This window comes from Urtica dioica, chromosome 6, assembly GCF_054948205.1.
Source record: "Urtica dioica subsp. dioica isolate 48M chromosome 6, U.dioica_male_clone48M_v1_H2, whole genome shotgun sequence".
NCBI classification, from domain to species: Eukaryota; Viridiplantae; Streptophyta; class Magnoliopsida; order Rosales; family Urticaceae; genus Urtica; species Urtica dioica.
The window spans coordinates 38,745,141-38,765,071 of NC_142761.1; the positions used below are offsets into that span (position 1 = coordinate 38,745,141).

The following is a 19,931-nucleotide window of genomic DNA, read 5'->3' on the forward strand; positions in this document are numbered from 1 at the left end:
AATTAACATTGTATTGACACAAAATTAACATGAATTAAACATAAATTAATACGAATAAACCAAAAATAAACATAAAAAATGTCGATTTAGTCGCACAAAGCTCGGTCGCCGAATGTACGACGAATGACGACGAAAGCCATTCATAACCGGCGCTGGACGTCCTCCGTGGCTTCGGTTCAAAACTCGATTCTCCTCGCCTCCTTCGCCGCCCAAACCGGTTCAACTAGCAGCCGGAAGAATTCGGCGCTGTCGAAGCTCACAATGGTGACCTCTAAAGGATCTTCGGCGACTCAAAAGACCAGATTTCTGGATTTCGACAGAATAGAGGCAACGAAACAGTCGCCGAACACCAGAATCAGCAGCGAAGATGATTTTATTCACGGTGGAGATATGGATCACCAGTTTGGGAATCTTTCGACGGCGGAGATTAGGAGGCTTTTGCGGAGGATCGCTCGGAGTTCGGGGGGAATCAAGGTGAAAAAAGTAAAGGGAAAATAGAAAAGAGAAAATGAGTCTCACTTCTTTCCCGGTGACGACGAGCGACGGTGGGGACGAGCAACGACGAGGGCAGAGGGAGGCAACGCTTACGGGAATGGGAGTAAGAGTGACCGCTGTAGCCGCATGAGGACCACAGAGAGTGCGGTCGTCAGTGGAACGATGTTGACGAGATGAGTAGAGGCGGAGGACGGAGAAATCTGGCAGGTCTATCTCCTTCGATGACGGAGCTTTGAAAGCGCTGGTTTCCTTGTTTTTTTAATGGAAAATCTATCGAGAGAGAGAGAGAGAAAGAAAGAAAGAAAGAGCTGTTATTATAGAGATAAATAAGGAATTCAAAATAAAAGCAAATCAAATTAAATAAATATTGGCTGTTGACTTCCTTTTGTATATTTCTAAAAATAAAACGCAGCAATCTCAAGAGGTTTATTTTCGACCTTCAAAAAATGACTGAAATGCCACATTAGCGAATTTGGCTATTTCTCAAAACAATTTTAAACGTCGGCTAATACGCAATCTCAACGTTTGAGGTTGGCTAGTCCGTGTAACTTTTCTTTATTTTTTTGCTTTTTTCTTCCTTGAAGCTTTTTCCTCCAAATCTAAGCATTTTTTAGATCCATATCTGCGACATCCGGCAGCCTCTCCACAACACCGCTGTTCTTCAATGCTTGGGTCTCCGCCTGGCAACTCTGCTACCAACCCTCCGGTGCTCTCCTCGGACTTTCGACTATGGGGGGTGCTTCGTCGTCTCGGTCTTCGGTGCCAGAAGTTTTGCTCCCCCGCTCGTCTCGAGGTACTAGCTGTGGGTGGATTTTTCGCGATGTTAGTCTTTGACGACGGGAGGTCCACTCTGAACCTGTCTGTTTTGGTTGCGGGTTGGTTTGGATCTGTCTTTGGGTTTTCGAGTTTTTACATGTCTTTAGTTTTCAGTATTTCCTTTTCCATTCATTATTTATTGTTGGTGTTGTATTATGTTTTAGTTTGAAGGCTGGTTAGCCGTCGTCCACCTTGACGTTAAGAAAACATTGTTAGACTTGTATCTTAACACTCTGAAGACTTGTCTTCATCCTAGTCAATGGACTGCGTTGGTTGGATCTCTCCATCATCCATAAAAGGATATTTGATAGAGCTAGCGTGAATTTTGCTCTATTCATATTGTGCCTTTTGTGCACAAATTGATCTTTTACCTATACTTGATGTTAGCATTAGCGCTAACTGTTGATCTTTCCCAACCTATGTCTCTTTTGTTCATTGGATCAAAAAAGTCTAAAGTTGTATCTGTATGTTATATCCTTTTTCTAATAGTTGATCTCGAGCCATTTTCCTAAACAACAGATAGTTACCAAAATTTGACATCACAAAATAATTTGGTATCCCTTGTTAACTTGTTTGATATTAGCTTGTCGAATATTTCATCTAAGGGGGTACCATTTTGGGTTCACTTGGCTTTTTTTCATGATGATCATCTCTTTTGAGTCGATATTAAGACGGTGGTAAGCGTGTTTGGGATTCGAAAAAAAAGTACTTGTGAGGGGATCACTAATTTAATAGAATTATTGATTGTAAGTTTATTAAGAGCAACTACAATGTAAAAGATGACATTTTTTTAGGCATCATTAAAAATAATGTTTTTAATTTTTTCTTCATCCACATCATTTATTATAGCACCTTAGATAAAAAAGCAAGGATTAAAATACCATTTAATGTTACCATACCGAGATTTCAATTTTATTGGTTTATCACTTACCTTCCGTGGTAAGTGTCTAAGGTTTACCTCAAAGTATTATATAAATAAATATATTAATATATATGATATATGTGGTATTCGCTAAAATTTGCAGCATGTTTGGTGGGGAGGTATATGAAGGATGCCGAACAGACTCCTAGATGTCTAGTTTTTCCACTTTAGTTTTGCCCCAGGAAAGCTTGGTAAGCATATTCCCCCATGAACAATCATGTAAAGAAATAGACAACTCACCTTATACAATATAAGTTGCATGAACACCAGTTCTTTCATATTGAGTTGTACAAGATTGCTAGATTGATATAGAGCATTGATATGCCACTATGATAGGCTTTCAACATTATAGATAGAGTAAGAATTGAGAAAAGAGAATGATCCACTTCTTATCAGACTCTCATTATAGACTCTTATTAATAGATAGACCCATCATTAACCACCGGTCTGTAGGGCTTGTGTTTCAATGAATCAATCATTCTTTTCTTCAATTGTTGTGGAAAGCCAAGAACTGACATACCAGATTATATTCTGATAGGCATTCAATGAACCAATTAACAATCCTTAGTAGGAATAGGTCAATAAAAGATGAAATAAGAGCATGCTATTGAAGACGCCGTTTATATAGCATCATAAGAAAACAAAACCACTTATATTCAGTGAAATATAATATTCAATCAACAAGTTAATATAGAGGCCGTTCATAGTAGAGCTCATGCTGATATATATGTCATATCCGAGCACAGATAATATTATCTGTTGTTCATCAGCATCGTTGTTTATAAAAGACTCTTGATTCTTGCTAAGCATATAATTATAATTCTTTCTAAGAACATATCGGTTCTAGGACGGATTGATTTAATAGACGCGAGGAATATAACAAGACAAAGAGCTTTCACTCAACAGTCTGGCAACTGCCTTTTCTGGTCGAAAGAAGACTAGTAGCCCTTCTTCTCTTTGTCCAATCCTGCCAAGCCTATTAAGAGTATTTCGATTTCATTAGTAACTTCATGCCTTTGCTTGAAAAAAGTCTGCAAGAAATTCCGAGTTTCAAAGGATTTCTCAAAGAGAACCAACCGGGGCTCGAATAACGAGCCTCTGCGTATAGGAAGCAAAGTGAAGCGAAGAAGCAGCAAGGATTTTCTTTTAGGCTGACGGCTGTGACGCGCGGGATCGAAGTCCTGATCGTATACTAGCCCAGAACAACACAGCCAAAGAGCTAGACCACATGGGTACCGCTCACTTACGCCCTTGGCCTTAACCGCTTGCTCCGACGCCGACGGATCCGTAGGTTTTTTGTGACTCGTCTGCAAAACGAAAAAAGTATAGAGGAATCCGCGATTTCGAAAGACGGTGAAAGTGAAGACCAAGATAAAAATACCCAAAGCTATTAATTCGATGATACGGGAATGACCACGGTTTCATCATTCCACAAGGAGCCCCACCTAAAGTGTATTGGTTCTGGTTCTCACACTGTTTCCCATTCGGGAATTTAGTCTTTCATCGCGAAGTAGGCTTTTGTATCACCGATAGGTCTTTCGCTCCTGTTATTGACGGGTACTGCCAAATGTCGAACCGCTGTAACGTAACGGAGCTGCTTGGAGAACTGGTGTACCATTCGTCTCTATTACGAGGCGAGCGTTGACCAAAAGAAAGCACCTTTCTCGAAAAAAAAAGAGAATTCTATTATCCCGGCCTGTGATCCTACCAAACAAAGTCATCTGTCCCATCACGACGAAGTTTCTATCTTTCTCCAGCCAGAGATTGCAATCGCAAACGAGGAGCATATCAGGGCTAAATGTTTATCACTTTTTGTTCTCCGCCTACGACTACATGCGATAGCTACCAGTCGGCTGATCCCAAAATCGAAAAGAAAGCGAGTTTCGTGCTTTGCTGCTTACGTTCCCTTTGAGGGTAGGGTAACTTTTTAGAAAGAGTGGATTCTATTTAATATAATAATATTTATAGATGATATCCTTGTTCGAAAGGAAAAAAAAGGCTTGAATCACAATATGGATTGGTGAGGAAAGCTTGGTCACGAGCTGGATTCGAACCAACAGTACGCGAAATCTCATGCGGAAACCGCATGTGTCTGCGGTATTTAAAACCCGGATAAAAAACATTTTAATGATGGTAGAACCAAAAGTTGGTTAAAGTGAGTCTCACTCTACCTTAAATTGTATTGTATATTGTAATTTTATTAACTTTTTTAAAAATAAAATAATGTATTGTAGACAATGTTAAGTTGTAAAAAAGGGAAATGGTAGTAAAAATACTCAATGTTTAGACAAAACACTATTTATATACTCATTTTTTTTCTTGGGTAAAATACTCAAAGTTTCAAATTTAATTATACGTAAATACTTTGCCGTTAAAATTTTGTTTGAACTTAACGGTCCGAGTAGTATCGGACTCACTATAACGTAACATGTGGTATTTTTGTCAAAGAAAAAAAAAACTTTGAGTATATAAATAGTATTTTGACCAAACATTGAGTATTATTGCTACTATTTTTCCAAAAAAAAAGTGTTATATAATTGCGACTTCAACAATAAAACAATTTTGGGCGCTTACATAGTTGTTTTAAGAGTAGATAAAGTTATTCACAGAATTCCGACTTTAGAAAGTTGTTTAGCTATTTGCATTTTTCTCTCTCTAGAAACGCATTTTCTCCCATACAGTCCTAGGGTTTCAAGCTTTTCTTCTAACCCCTTCTAGGTGTCTGGTCGCCGCCGCTGGTCTTACCAACGGTGTGCCTCCGACCCGGGAGGAGTTGTACCCGCAATGGGTTTTATTTTTATAGCTCAAATAAATTTTCCCTCTCTTGTATCTACTCTCCGGTGCCCGGCCTCTCTCCCACTTTTCCATTGCCAGTTGGCCTTCGCCGGCAAAGCTTCTTGGCCATGTTGAGGTCGCTCTTCTCTAGCTTGGGTTTTTTTGCAGGTCGCCGTGGTGATGCAGAGCCGCGGATCCTTCCGATGGGTGGACCTAAGATGGTTCCGCTGGTGAACCCCGCTGCCACCGGAGATATCATCGTGATGGCTGGCATCCCCGAAGACCTGAGCTCTTCTCCGTCCCCGGATCTGGAGAAGGACCTTTGGCGCTCTGCCTCGAAGTCTCTCGCCGGCCGTCGTCTTCATCAAGTACAGAAGATCCTCGTTGTGGCTTTTTTCTCCTCAGATCGGCGCCTTTTGGCACCGTCGCTGCCCTCGACGGTCTGGACAGTCAGTTGCCGACTTGTCACCTCTGATTCCGCTCTCTTTGGTGGTGATTCGGGCCTGTTTGTTCGCGCCGATACCGGTTCCACTGTTCGCCGCGGTGAGGGTCTTTTTGCTATCAAACATAGGCCACCAACACCAACCCTAACTTTCGGCTCTTGGGGGTCGTTCATGTATGGGGTAGCTAGTGATTTATAGGTTCATGATGGGTTCTGGGGGATGATTCATAGATGGTGGTGCTTATTTGGTTTTTGTTGTAATTTAGTTTTTAGTTGGCTTGTTAGTAGCCTAGACTTTGTTGGTCTGTCCATCATTCTTGGGAGGTTTTGGTGTCCTAGAGATGTTTTTGACTTCTTTAGGATGTTTAGTGTTGGAATCGATCTAGGGTTTAAGAAAATAATTAATGCTTCGGTAAGCGGCGGAATTTTAAAAATTTTCTTTTACAAGTAAAAACGGTTTTTACTAACCTAGACAAGTGCAAGTACATGTAATTAAAAACCAATATGAGCTAGAAGTTTACTAACCTTTCTTGAAGCTTGAACTTTGAAGAAGCTTGTGGAAAGTTTGCAACGCTCGTCTCCCCTCGCAGCACGTCTCTCTTTCTTTCCTCGGCACCTCGAGCAACCACGAAAGTTTCTATCACTAAATCACTCGAAAAGAAGGAATCAGTGAGTGGGCACTTTTTAACACTACGACTTAAGAACGAGTCTCGAAGTCGCAGAGCTAAACACTAGGTCGAGTGAGGACCTAGGTGCCAAGACAAGAAAAAATCGAAAATAAACTAGAGAGAGAGAGAGAGGATTTTCGGCCAAGTTCTAGAGAGAGAGTCTCTCAATCTCTTAAACTTAGGATGAATGAAATGTGAGGAAATGAGGCTCCTATTTATAGGAGAGGTCTCACCTTCAATAAGGTAGTTTCCTCTTCTATAGAATATCACATATTCATGAGCAATTTCCTCTTTTTTCCCTTTGAGACACTCGGCCAACTCAAGGCTTCTAGAAGCCTTGATTTGTTTCCTATTTTGTTCAAGGCCTTGCCTTGTCTCTCACTTGGCCGATTCCCACTTTCCTCTTGGAGGAAATTTGTTTCCTCTTTTTCTTTTGGCAAGTATCTAAATACATTTATGCACAAAATAAACTCTCCTATTTCTCTATTAGGGTAGGCGCCCAAGTCTCTCTAGAAGGAGCTTCTAGAAGCTTCTTCATTTGTTCATGACAACATGAGAAAGGCCCATTAAAATTCTTATGAAATGAAATTAATTCACAAGGCCCAGTTAATCATATTATGGCCGAGTGACATTAAGTCATCAAATGAACTTGTCAAAATTTATTGACATCCATTTCATCCTTATGTCTCAAAAGACAAAAATACCCTTTCGACAATTTTCGTTCTTGTTTTGACTTAGCTTCCAGTTTAACAATTCCTATCGATGTGATTCGTGACAGTGACCTCATGGACCCAAATGAACAAAGCTTGAGCTAAATACTTGGACTCAAAAGTTCACAAACCTTTTCCAAGTTTAGCTTAATGCCAACTGACTCCACTAAAGAGCTGACACTGAAAATCTCTCGGTTCAAATGAATTTATTTTCTACTCAAGAATTCGACCTAATTATGATGAGCGGATCCACTGAATATTATCTATGTTTACCCTTCATGAATGTCATCAGCTAGTCGGGATTTACTAAATTACCATTTTACCCTTCTAGCTGTTATTTACTCAACTCCTTTGTCGCTTGTGAATAAGTTAGAAACAATGTATTGACGAGGAGCTAACAAGTCACATTGTTTCATCCAAAAGAGTCAGGACTCAATTTGGACACTGGCCAGTTCATTTATTCACACTCCAAGGAACAAAGCATGAGGTGACATACATTGCATTTCAGCAATCTTGTACATGAATTCCATATCTATGAGAACTTCACAAAGTTACTCATGACATACTCACAACTTAGTACTTCACCAATAGGCCTTGTTCGGAATCACATAGTGAGTCCGAACTTTGACTTTCTCAAATGAGAATACTAAGGTGTGAAATGGCATGTCTCATTTCAGGATTAAGGTAAGCATGATGCAATTCATACATAGTGACTTCGAGACATAAGAGGTTAAATGGTTTGTTCTTATATTGTCTCTAGAAGTGCACTGGTCAATTCAGTACCTTCGGAAGATACCTAGAAGAACTATAGAGTCCCCAACTCTCAATGCCTCATAACCAAACATCATAGATTCTTCTAACAATCATACTGAGGTCAATAGTCCTTTGACCCTAAGATTGCGAATATATCGTTTTAAGCAAACTACGAAGAGTTTGTTCATGCAAATCTACATTTGTTTCTTCGTAAGTTGTTAAGTTTGTTTATGGACTAAAAGACTAAGGTTTTATCATAAAGCTTCAAACAAAGAAAGAATGAATGAACGTTTCAACTTTATTAATGAATGAATAGGCAATTACAAGCAAGAGTCTTCATGAGATTTTATTACATCAAATGCACAAAATAAAGATTACAACTCTTCTTGTGGGCACCATTGACAACATTTAGTTCGAGTCATCTTTTGGTATTTTGGTGGTACAGGTTCTCGAGCGTCTTCCTCTATGATGAGAGGTCCTCGAGCGTTTTGGTTCATCCTTTAACCTCGAAGGGTAATTGGAAAGAGCCATTATTGTGCTCGATTGATAGTGTGATCAATCTTCCCCTTATCGGAAGTCCACACATGATGTACGTTAAATTGTTGCTAGTTTTGAATCTCTATCGTTTTGGGGATTTTTTCTTCTTTGATAGAAGATATTCGAAATTTGTATTTTTGGGTGATATACGTTCTCTCTAATAAAAGCCTCCAGCTATCCTTCAAAAAAAAAAAGTAGATAAAGTTATTCACGTGTCTTGATCAATTAGCGAATTACGTTTCTACCCAGACAACTGCCCCCAATACGTAAAAGACCGTCGAACTGTTCACCAGGTTGCTCTAATTATTCTTATAATTCCGCAAAGCATTAAGTTGATTATTATTTGCTTATATTATTATGTTATAAATTTAGCTGTTATTTAGTTGTTCGAAATATTGTTAGAAATTTTATCGAAATAATTTATAAATGCACTAGAGGTATATATTTCAATGTTCAAACACAATTTGATTGAAAAGATAATCTCTTCAACAAACAAACAATGTTTTCAGACAACAATGAACCCGTAAATTCTTGCAGAGAATATATCCTAGTATCATCAATACATAAATTGTATTAAAATTATTCATCAGAACATATCATAAAAATACGATCACACACAACCCACACAATTTCGAGCCGAAAATATTCAAAGCTTATAATCTTCCAAGCCTGGTTTCTGATGAAGTCCAACGGAATAAAACTTGGCAATGTGATCAGTAACTTTGACTTGTATGTACTTTGGAGGATTTTCAAGGGATGTCAATTCTTTTATTGGGCCATACATTCTATCTGGCTGAGTGACGTGTCCGGAGAAGAAAAAAGCAATGGAAATCCTTGATTTGTGGCTTGGTATCACCCTGTGCATGCTGCTTTGGTATATGTCGTTGGAAACCAGCTGCCAAAAAATAATTAAAATTAAATTAATACAAATTTAATGTAACAAAATTATAAACAATTCTATAAAGCACCTAATGTGGTAGGTATTAATAATATTGTTCATGGGACTTCTTTGTGCTCAATAAATTATAATGATCGTAACATGATGCTAATTCTATATTTTTTTAATTTATTTATTTTTCATAGAGATTATTCCGAAAATATAACTAAATGAAAAGGTGTTATTTCCCATCATTCATTAGTAAGTTTTTATTCCACTTTTATGATTATAATTGTCATTAGATACATTTTTTTCGTGACATACTTGTCAATAAATGAAATTTACATGAAATGTATGTGTTGTCATAAAAGTGAAAGGAAAAAAAAACCTTGCTAATGAATAATAAAAAAAACTTTCCATTTAATCATACTTTTGGAATACTATATTTTTCGTAAGCTTGATTAATTCTGAAAAGAAAACTTCTATTTTCTATAAAACTCAATAAAAGAAAAGGCAGATTCAATGTTCACAAATAAAAATCAATAGGGCTAAAATCAATATATGAAATGAAATCAAAATAATCTTAGAATCATAGATGGTATATACCTGAAGATAGTCTCCAACGTTGACTACAAAGGCTCCCGGGAGAGGCTCAACATCGACCCAATATTTGTTTTGGTAGAGAGCTTGAAGACCACCAACTTGATCTTGAGCCAACATGGTGATGAATGAGCTGTCGGTGTGTTTGGTAACGCCGATAGCCAAATCCGGTTCGGGGCATTCTGGGTAGTAATTGCAAACAAGAAGTTTCCCTTCATTGCAATCCATGGACCTCAAATGATCCGTATTGAGACCAAGACCTTCGGATAGTAAATCAAGCAGTTCGTTCCCAAACTCTATGACGTGCTTTATATACTCCATTGTCCCGTCCCTAACACCGGAAGAATCAGATAAAAATCAACAAAAAGAAATCATATAGGACCAATTGAAATGCCACATTATTTTGTCTCCTTGTCGGCGATCTGTGCCTCTGGTTCTTAAAAGTGGTTTATTTCGTTTTCATTTAATTTTCCCGCTGATTTTTTGTTACTTCGGCAAAATTTATATATTATGTGTAACAAAATTGAAACCTGACAATCGAGTGAAGTTTTTAAATATAATTTAACCATCGATTTTTTATGTTTATGCGAGATGACACTACTGTCAAAAGATACTTTCAGACACGAAAAAGAAATCGACACGAATTTTTGTCGCGTCTAGAAGCTCTTTTTTCCTAGTATATATAAACAGTGATGTTTGAAAATCGACATCTTGAAAACTGTCACAATTGAAAACCGACGTTTTGATCCTTAATCATTTCTTATGCATTAAATAGGTAATCGAATAATAAAATTAAAAGTAAAAATTAAAAATCTAATTTTTAGAAATTATGAAGTTCAAATATTATGTATAAGCGTATTTTATTTTTTGAAGTGTATGTTCAAACGTATCTGCATATGTGTGTGTGTGTGTGAATATATATATATTTGCATCACATGTTACATGTAAATAATTAGATGCTTAAAAATGATAAAGAAATAAATATAATTTCTAAACTCAAACAATTACCTACAACATGAGGGTAAATCGTCGGGATCGACACGGTTAGTCCCGGCCATGGAAATCGAGAGAGCGTCTCTCCAATTAACGGTTTCGGTGAGATACAAGTCATAGTTACTATTGAAAGTAACACTCTTATTCGACTCGCGGCTATAGAACGCTTTCTTGGCCTCGATGTCTCCCTCGTTGAACTCTCTCACGCCTTCGATCATCTTTTCAGACACGTCAATCGGTATTCCGTGATTCACCACTTGGAAGATCCCCCAGTTTTCACACGCCTCCCTCAGTTTTTGCACCACCTTTTCGCGGCCTTCTTGGAAGTCGATGATTGGGACGCGAAGATTATCGGATTTTTGGGCCACAACATAATCCTCTTCTTCTTCGGGACGTGGCTTGATGAACATTTTTGGTAATTTGGCGATCCCGGCATCAACTAATCCTCTCACTCCCAGCTTTGTGCTGTCAAAAGCTTTGAGATGTTCAATTCGCTCGTCATCATTATTGCACTTCATTTCAGACATTTTTTTTTCAGATTTTTGCTTTGTTTGTTTCTTTTATGTGAGGGTGATGTGTACTTGATTTTCTCTCTTCTTATAGAGTGGTCATGTAAACTACTTTTTTAAGTTTTTAATTTATCATAACACATATAGTGGAAGTAAGCAGATAGATATTGTTAAAGTTTTCTTGATTTTAACAATAAGTCGGCCGCCCATTTGATTGCAGTTTTACTTTGTTGATTTATTTGTAATGTAATTATATTAAATTAATTTAATTAATAAAAAAATAATTTGGAGGGTATTAAGAAACCAAAAACGTGTAATTGGTGGTATGTTTAATTAAGATATTATTATTATTATTATTATTATTATTATTATTATATACGTGAGGAGAGTCTCCCTCTGTTCATTTGTTTTGTGAATTTTTTTTTTTTAACTTTTTTTTTTAAAGAAAAAATAAAAGATCATACCATAAATACAAGTAGTGTTCATTCGTACCAAAATTTTTTTATCAGAAAGATAAAAATGTTTTCAAAAAATTTAAATACATTTTTTTCCAAACCTAAATATTTATAGACATATTTTTGTATATTTTTTGTAAGATTAAAATATATTAATTATTCCAAGCAATAGACAATATGCGGGCATATATTGTTTTTATATTATATATATATATATATATATATATATATATATATATATATATGAACGCTACTAACACTATTTCAAGTGCGGTGCTGTGAGATAAAAAAAAATTTGGAAAGGAAAAATTAAAGCAAATAAATAAATAGAACTAGAGGGTCCCAGATACGTAGTAGTTACTAAACCATTTGAAATCATATGCGCCTAACTCATAAAAAGAAAAAGGAAAAAAAAAAACAAAAAGCTAGTGAAAAGATGAGAGTACATGGTCGGCTCCCATGTGCTTCGTAAGTTAGGCCAACTTGTCTCAAAAATATTAAAGCGTAGTAGGTATTCATATAATCGAGGCCATGTGCGAATTTGTTTTGTAGCCATTCATTTTTATTTGTTTTTTTAGATTAAAAACAATATTAAGAAAACACATTGAATTGAATGGTACAAGGCATGGGGTAGTTTTTTCTTTTTTATTTTAATTTCTTTTGGATATATTTATGAAAAAAACATTGTTGAGCCGATTTCTCGTCCCAACAATCTATACCAAGTTTATTTAAATTACTTCGTATATTTATTTTATAGATGGAAGGGTCTCAAAATCCGAGTATGAAGATTAAATCGAAATCCAAAAGAAATTTATAGTCGTAAAATGAAGATGGAATGATTTTTTATAACTAGCTCGTTGATTCTCCATTTTCTTCATATCGATACACGTGTACGAGCAGAACCGGTCTTCGATCCTCCAATCTCGCGTCCATCCCCATCTTTAGGCGATTTAACCGTTTCTTAGAAAATTAATCATTCAAATCACTTGGCGGGACCGTCTAGGAACGTTTATGGGCCCGGGTCGAGTTATGATTCGGTCTTCAGTAAAGAACTCCTCTCTATTGATTTGGGCCGATCTCGCCCGTGTCTCTAGATCGGCTCCAGAGACTGGGATTTCGTGCTCGCTGTTAGAAGATATCCTTTCAGATCCGATCTGTGTTCTTCGGCGTTAGGTTTCTGATAGCGCTTCCCACAGACGGCGTCAAATTGTTGAACCGATTTCTCGTCCCAACAATCTATACCAAGTTTATTTAAATTACTTCGTATATTTATTTTATAGAGGGAATGATCTCAGAATCCGATTATGAAGATTAAATCGAAATCCAAAAGAAATTTATGGAGAATACGATTTTTTAGAAGAAACAAGCGAAAGAAAGCTTCTTTATTGATGATCGAATACAAATCTTACAAAAATAAAAGAGGACAAGCAAGAAGTCTAAATATTTATGGCGAATCAAGGTATAATCATATGGCACTTTTCTCTCAGAAATTCAGTAGTCGTAAAATGAAGATGAAGTGGGCTTTTATAGCTAGCTCATTGATTCTCCCTTTTCTTCAGATCGATACACGTGTACGAGCAGAACCGGTCTTCGATCCTCCAATCTCGCATCCATCCCCATCTTTAGGCGATTTGACCGTTTCTTAGGAAATTAATCATTCAAATCACTTGGCGGGACCGTCTAGGAACGTTTATGGGCCCGGGTCGAGTTATGATTCGGTCTTCAGTAAAGAACTCCTCTCTATTGATTTGGGCCGATCTCGCCTGCATCTAGGATCATTTGGGCGAACTGGGTTTTGGGCCGAACTGACGATCATCCTGTCCTTTTGGGCCGAACTGGCTGCGGGCCCATTTGGTCCATCTTGCCTAGTGGATGGGGACGATATCCACTCTTACAAACAAACATTAGCTTCACTAAAACCTCATAGTTGGAATTTAATTTTTTTTTTTTTTGAGGTACTTGTGAAATCCACATAGTCGGAAAAAAAATTAAAATAAAAAATAAAAAGTTAGGGACTTCGATAGTTAGTTGAGGATGAGAATACACGAGTTTGAAACTAAATAAGAACAAATAGATAGATAAAAGACTAATTTATCCTTACATAAACTAATTCATCCTTACATAATAATAATAATAATAAATTATTGCTAATATTATTGCAAATTGGATCCATCGAGAGTTTGTTAGCAATTTGTACAGAAGTGTTGGAATGTGGTTAATAAATTTTATTTATTATCATGTGGATGACTGATTTGTGGCAACAATTTGAGTGGGTTACACTCATCGGAATTGAATAATTCCAAGTGATACGGATTCCTCGTAACGAGGGCTATAAAATCGAATATTTGTTTGCCAAAATCGGACCTAAGATGAATGAGAAATTGATGCACAAAGTAGGCTAAAGAAACACAATTGTTGTTGTGTTGTGGAAGTGAAAACCAAGAGTCCCACATTGGTTGGGGATGTGTGTTGTGGTAGTGTTTATATACTATCCTCTCTCTTTAGTGGTCAAGCAAGTGCAAGAGAGGAGAGTGTGGGTGGGTTATCTCTTAACCCCTCGCGTGCGCACACACACACGCGCCGCCGCCGAGCCGAGCCGGGCTCGGGTTTCGGGAATGGTCTCGGACTTTCTTTTTACTACAAATTTCACTTCTGAATGTTTTAATTCCTCATGTTGCGCGTTACGGTTGGGAATTAAACATGAAACCGTGCTTTATGGCCGTGCTTCAATGCGCCATGAAGGCTGAACGTTAGAGGATTAAGAAGTGCGTTAATGGCCAGGTTGTAATGGCCTCATTAGGAGCATTAAACGCGGGCGTTTTCTGGCTGGTTCAAATTCGCATAACCTCTCTGCCTTGGCCTATATAAGGGGTCTTGAGCTCTCATTCAGGACACGGATGAAATCCATACTTTCCCCACTGTTCCCGAATCACTCTTCTTCCCAAGAAAATTTCTTTTTTTTTTTTTTGCATTGTCGTGGTGATAGTTTCGCACAGGTTCTAGTTCGCCGAAGCCGAGTCTTGTGGTGCATTGCTCGTCTTGTAGTCGTTGTATCCTGGGAGGCTTTCGCTCACGAATTCCAGCACCTATGGGAGAGCGATAAAAAGCTTCAAGGAGACCGTCCAACGGGCCTCGACTTTTCGACCTATTTTGTTTTCCGGTTCTTAGTATAAAGGTGTAACCGGGTTTTTGTAATTTATTTTACGTGTACTTTTCATGCATGCAATTTGTCTTTTATGTACGTCAATATTACTATAATATTGCTAACAAGAAGAAGAAACAAAAGACAATTTCATGATTCCAAGCGGTAGATTATGAAAACGTGATAATCAATCTTTATAAGCGATCGGATATCCTACCAATTGGGTTATAAATTTTATTTTATATAAAAATAAAAAATAAAAAAAATCACAGCCTGCTGATATGCAACCAAATCCAACGGTTGAGAATGATGTTGTCAAAAGATTCTGTTGAACAACGGTAAGATTTGTAAATAAAGAATTTTTTATTTCAACTTCTCAACTTATTTCTCTTACTAATTTCACATATTTTCCTCACATCCTCAATAATGTAATCTTCTCTCAACTTTCATCAACTAATCTCATTCTCATACAAATCATTCTTACACGGATTAATTACATTCAATGTCCTTTTGGAATTTTACGTGTGTTATAATATGCATTTTGACTGAATTTTGTCAATAGACGTTTACCCTGAATTAATGACCGCTTACATAAATAATATATCTTTTAATTTTGTCTAAAAACCATCTATTTATTGTGCGTGTTGTGTATTTTGAAAATCCAGTAGTAGGTTTTATGGTCGCTCGACATGTTTATTGGTGGTTTCCTAAAATGGTTTATCTTCATATGTGTAAGAGATCAACGCAGATAAATCCCTAGCTTGCTAGGAAGATTAATGTTTTGGAAGGTCTTGTCGGAATACTCATTCGCAATACAATCGGTCTTTGTCGAGGTGATATGCGATTTGGCCAAGAGAAGACTAGTACCATAAACGGATCGAAGTTTGTTGTAGACATGGTACAAAACATTGCAGAGAGAGATAGAATGAGAGACGGATTTATGTAAATTCCTCATATTCCTTCTACCAAACGAGTTAAGGAGAAGACTACCACAAAGAAAAGACTTTTTCCTTTTACGTAATGCAACAAAAAGTTGTTACATCTGTGATTACCGTTCGAACTTGTGCCGAAAGCAATGTCATACTATCATATCCTCTCACAAAGCTAACATTATTTCATTTATTAATAAATCGTATAACTTGACTCATATGTAATGGATGCAATGCAATATACTTGACGGAAATTTGACATAACATAGCTTTCAAACCATTGAGACACTCTCCAGAAAATATAATATATATATATATATATATATATATATATATATATATATATATATATATAAGTCTCTAAATAATATTATAGGTCTCAAAACCATAATTATGAGATATTAATGGGTAAAGTCTCCTGCAAAACCAGACCTTACCCACAATTTCTTTTTTTAAATCATACTCTATCCAAACCTATTTATTTTTAATGGGTTTGAATCTGAATAAAACCTTTAGAAGATACATGGTAACTCGTGGGTAATTTTTTTTACCTATTTAATATTAGATTTATTAATAAAAAAATAAACAAATCCTAGATAAGGTACTTAAAAATCATACCGTACCCGTACTCATATAATTTTTAAAAGTAATATTCATACCTTAAGCAATAATTCGGGTAAAACTTCACCCGTGACGGATAAGGTCTTACGAGTTCATGGGTGTATGGGTAACATTGCTATCCCTAACCATAATCTACGTCTCTAAAACTCAAAAAAGTAAGAGTATGATATTAATCCTAGTTTTCCGAAATATATTCAGTACAGATATGAGTTAAAGTAAAAGCAATCTACATGAGAACCGAATCTAAAACAGACGACACTTTAAAAATGAACTATTGCTCTTGAAATGATGGTGAAATTAATAGATCCCAACACATTTCTTCTGAAGCCCGAATGGACAAAGCTCAACATAAGCAAAGGCCAAGAATCCTATCTCTTGCTCATATGCCTTTCATACCAACAAGAAAAACTCAACAATTAATCAAGCCGGTAGCTCGAGCTTCACGTTGTTCTTCACACTGCAAAATGTTGAAAACGAGGTCACAATTCGATACCCTTAATCATTTTGCTCGTGGTACAGAAAAATTAAGGAGAGAGAGGAAAAAGCTTACCTTTGGAAATAATAGTAGAAGAAATCTGCAAAGAGCAAAGTCTGGACAAGCCCGGCTATCCATGCTGGAATAAGAGATAAATTATATAATTGAGGTGTTAAAAAAAATATAAAAAAAAAATAATAATTTGCAAGTAGGCTGAGAAGGTAATCTTACTTATCCAATGAACGTAGTGTTCCTCGGTGAAGTGGCGGTAAACCCAATTCAATATGTACAACGCTCGATATGCGCTGGAATTAGACAAGCAATGAGATAAGTATACTGATTATAAAAGCGCTTATTCTAATCATAAGTAATCAAGTTACGCGTAGCTCTGAGATCAAACTCCGAATTCACAAGAAAAAGTTCGGGCATCTCACTTCTTTGCAGCCATTGTATCATAATAATACCCGACATCTACTCAATATATATACACTACACACACAAAATGTCCCTATATGATCATCAATGGCTTGGAATCTGATACTTCAACTTCAAGTACACGTAACAAAATTTTAAGATTCCGGAACTAGAGATCTTCAAATTAGTACAAAATTATAAATCTTGTGTAAGAGACTTTCATACATCACAGGAAACCAAATTGAAAGTCCTCTTCACTTCTTTATGAACTTAAGTTATGATTTCCCAGTACGATTTTTCTTAAATCTTTTGATAATCGCACAGTATATGTAAACCTAACTCTCGTGAATTCCAAATTTTTAGAATAATTTTCATTTACGCAATGAATGAATGAGAAAGTGAACAAATATAAATGATGGAACCTAGTTGTTACGATACTCAGTTTTATATTAGATAAACAATGAATTAGGAAGTTACCCGAGTAGAAAAACATATTGGCCAGTCAAGTTGTCAACGTTTCTCGTCCTTTGCAACAAAACAAGCTGTGGAAGTATCGCAACAGCTTCCAAATATATGGAAAATGCCCACATTACCTTCATGCACATAAATTTCCCATCTTAACTAAAAGTGAATAATGAATAAAGGTAATATATATTTTTATATATATATTAAGACTGTTAAGACATATGAGCATAGAGAGGCCATAGAGAATTACCTCTCTGAAAGTAAACTTCTCATTAATAAGTAGGGCCAAGATCACACAAGGGATCATGAGAAAGTAGTGGCGAAATGTGTCCTGGTCCTTGTCATAAGATCTTCTAACTATCCTGTGGCGCTTCATATACCAAACTATCGAGATCGAGCTCCCCAAAAATATCAGCTTCATGATTGTATTATAGATCGAAATGAAGTTCGTAAATATATCCAAATACCGCGTGATGAAGACGATAGCATACAGTTCCTGTGTCTTTAGAGAAATTCCTGCACCATAGAACAGGGAGTCAAAAGCTCCATTAGAAAACACTAAAGACAGTGAAGTCACACACGTAGAAAAACTCTCATCTAACTTGAGCTTCGGACAGTGAAGTCTTGATTTTCCTAAGAATATTTCTTTCCTATTTTTGAAAAAAAAAAAAACAGTGAGGTATTATTAATATATATGATGGGAAACATACATCGAAAGCTAGTTGAATTTTGGCCTAATACCGAGCCAAACGCAAACAAACACACCGACCCCAAAAAGACAACCTCCTCAAATAATCAATTCTGTTTCTTCTTGCTCAGGAACCCGAAAAAATTATTTCCCAACATGTTGATCGACTAGAAGTAAACGCGTAATGTAGTCATAAAATATCTATATTATAGCGACAGAAAGCATGGGGGCTGAGATGTTGTTGACTCAGGAAGGTGGGGTTGTGAGTGTGGAGAGAGAGGACCGAGTCAGGACCGCCATTATATCAGATAAGGTAATCAATTACTAAACTCAACTTTATATCGGTTTTGTGATAGATGAAATCCCAAGATACTTAACAAGGTATCAAATACACGGGGTGTGACTCAAATGTGTGAACAAAACAACATATTATTCATGCAAGTTCACGGGATTTAAAAAAAAAAAAAAAAAAATAGAAACCATGGTACTTAAGCAAGTGTTAAAAATTGATGCTTATTAGTCTTTATACTTCATACATAAATCATATGAATTTCTAATGTAAACCAAACCATGTCATTTTCCTCTAATATCAAGTATAGATTCATATATAAAAAAAAAATAAAAACAAAAGGACAATGTACCATTAAACATGGAGAAAGTATCAGCACAGCAGCCTTAAAAACACCCAACCCTTAATCAAAATACTCAAAACTCAACACGGGTTTTGAACTTCTACAACTTATAATGATGTGCCCTAAATGATTTCTTTATTTATTTTACCCAAAAGAACCAAGAACATAAATGCAGCTATAGAGAGAACACACCAGTTTAGCGACGCGCAAGTAAAGAACAAGTATTTGATTAGTGTAATTTGAATCCCCCAATTCGCGCATTTCCAAGCTACCTACTTTACTATACCCAACAAAGCTTCGTCAAAAAATCAATCTTAATTTGATTATAACCTAATACCCTTCGAATCCAAATCCCACACCCAACACAAAAACAAATATTATCTCACAATGCCAGAGCAATCTCGACTAACCATAGGTGATTTAAATTCATTTTATTCAATTTGTTTTTTTCCTTCACCAAATCAACGACTTCTTCAACAAATTCAATATCGGAGAGAGAGAGAGAGCGAACCAGCACAGGATTTGATGGTGTGGATCTTGAGGAGCAAGACGAGGACGCTCGCCAAATGGGTCATATCGCCGGCTAGTCGGAAGATATTCATTTTGGAGAGAGAGAAAGAGAAAGAGATGGAAAATGTGGGAAGAGAGAGAGAGAGTGATTGGATCAACGGCAAAGGAAGTTCCTCCGGACAATTTCTTGTTTGCAAGGCCTTTCCAGATCTCCCTACAAACCCCCCATAAAACGCAAACGACCACTCTGGCTTCGGTCTTTCCCTTTTCTTTTTTATTTGTTTATTTATTAGTACTACATTTTATTTTATTCATCAATTTATATTGAAAAAAACAATAAATAAGCTCCGGCGTTGCCTGGGAGGCTTGCTAAATTTTAATTTAGATAATAATGTGAACGGATGTTGGTTATCACTTATCATACGTAAAAGTTAGTATTTCTTTTACAACTTTTTAATATATATTTAAACCATTTTAATTAAATAATAACTCAGATATAAAAA

General features: G+C 36.5%; 2 protein-coding genes across 2 annotated transcripts; both read right to left on the minus strand.

The window, feature by feature from the left end:
* Nucleotides 1-8,562: 8,562 nt before the first annotated feature.
* LOC149393996 (1-aminocyclopropane-1-carboxylate oxidase homolog 1-like) lies at nucleotides 8,563-11,179 on the minus strand. The gene is made up of 3 exons (XM_089616526.1): nucleotides 10,604-11,179; nucleotides 9,602-9,926; nucleotides 8,563-9,013 (listed from the first exon to the last, which is right to left on the minus strand). The coding sequence occupies exons 1-3, from the start codon at nucleotides 11,113-11,115 to the stop codon at nucleotides 8,765-8,767; spliced, it is 1,086 nt and encodes a 361-aa protein (XP_089472652.1). The 5' UTR covers nucleotides 11,116-11,179; the 3' UTR covers nucleotides 8,563-8,764.
* A 5,221-nt stretch (nucleotides 11,180-16,400) lies between these two features.
* LOC149393997 (ER lumen protein-retaining receptor) lies at nucleotides 16,401-19,710 on the minus strand. Its single transcript, XM_089617764.1, has 6 exons — nucleotides 19,430-19,710; nucleotides 17,849-18,114; nucleotides 17,611-17,726; nucleotides 16,951-17,024; nucleotides 16,795-16,858; nucleotides 16,401-16,701 (listed from the first exon to the last, which is right to left on the minus strand). The coding sequence occupies exons 1-6, from the start codon at nucleotides 19,518-19,520 to the stop codon at nucleotides 16,665-16,667; spliced, it is 648 nt and encodes a 215-aa protein (XP_089473890.1). The 5' UTR covers nucleotides 19,521-19,710; the 3' UTR covers nucleotides 16,401-16,664.
* Between the last annotated feature and the right edge of the window lie 221 nt (nucleotides 19,711-19,931).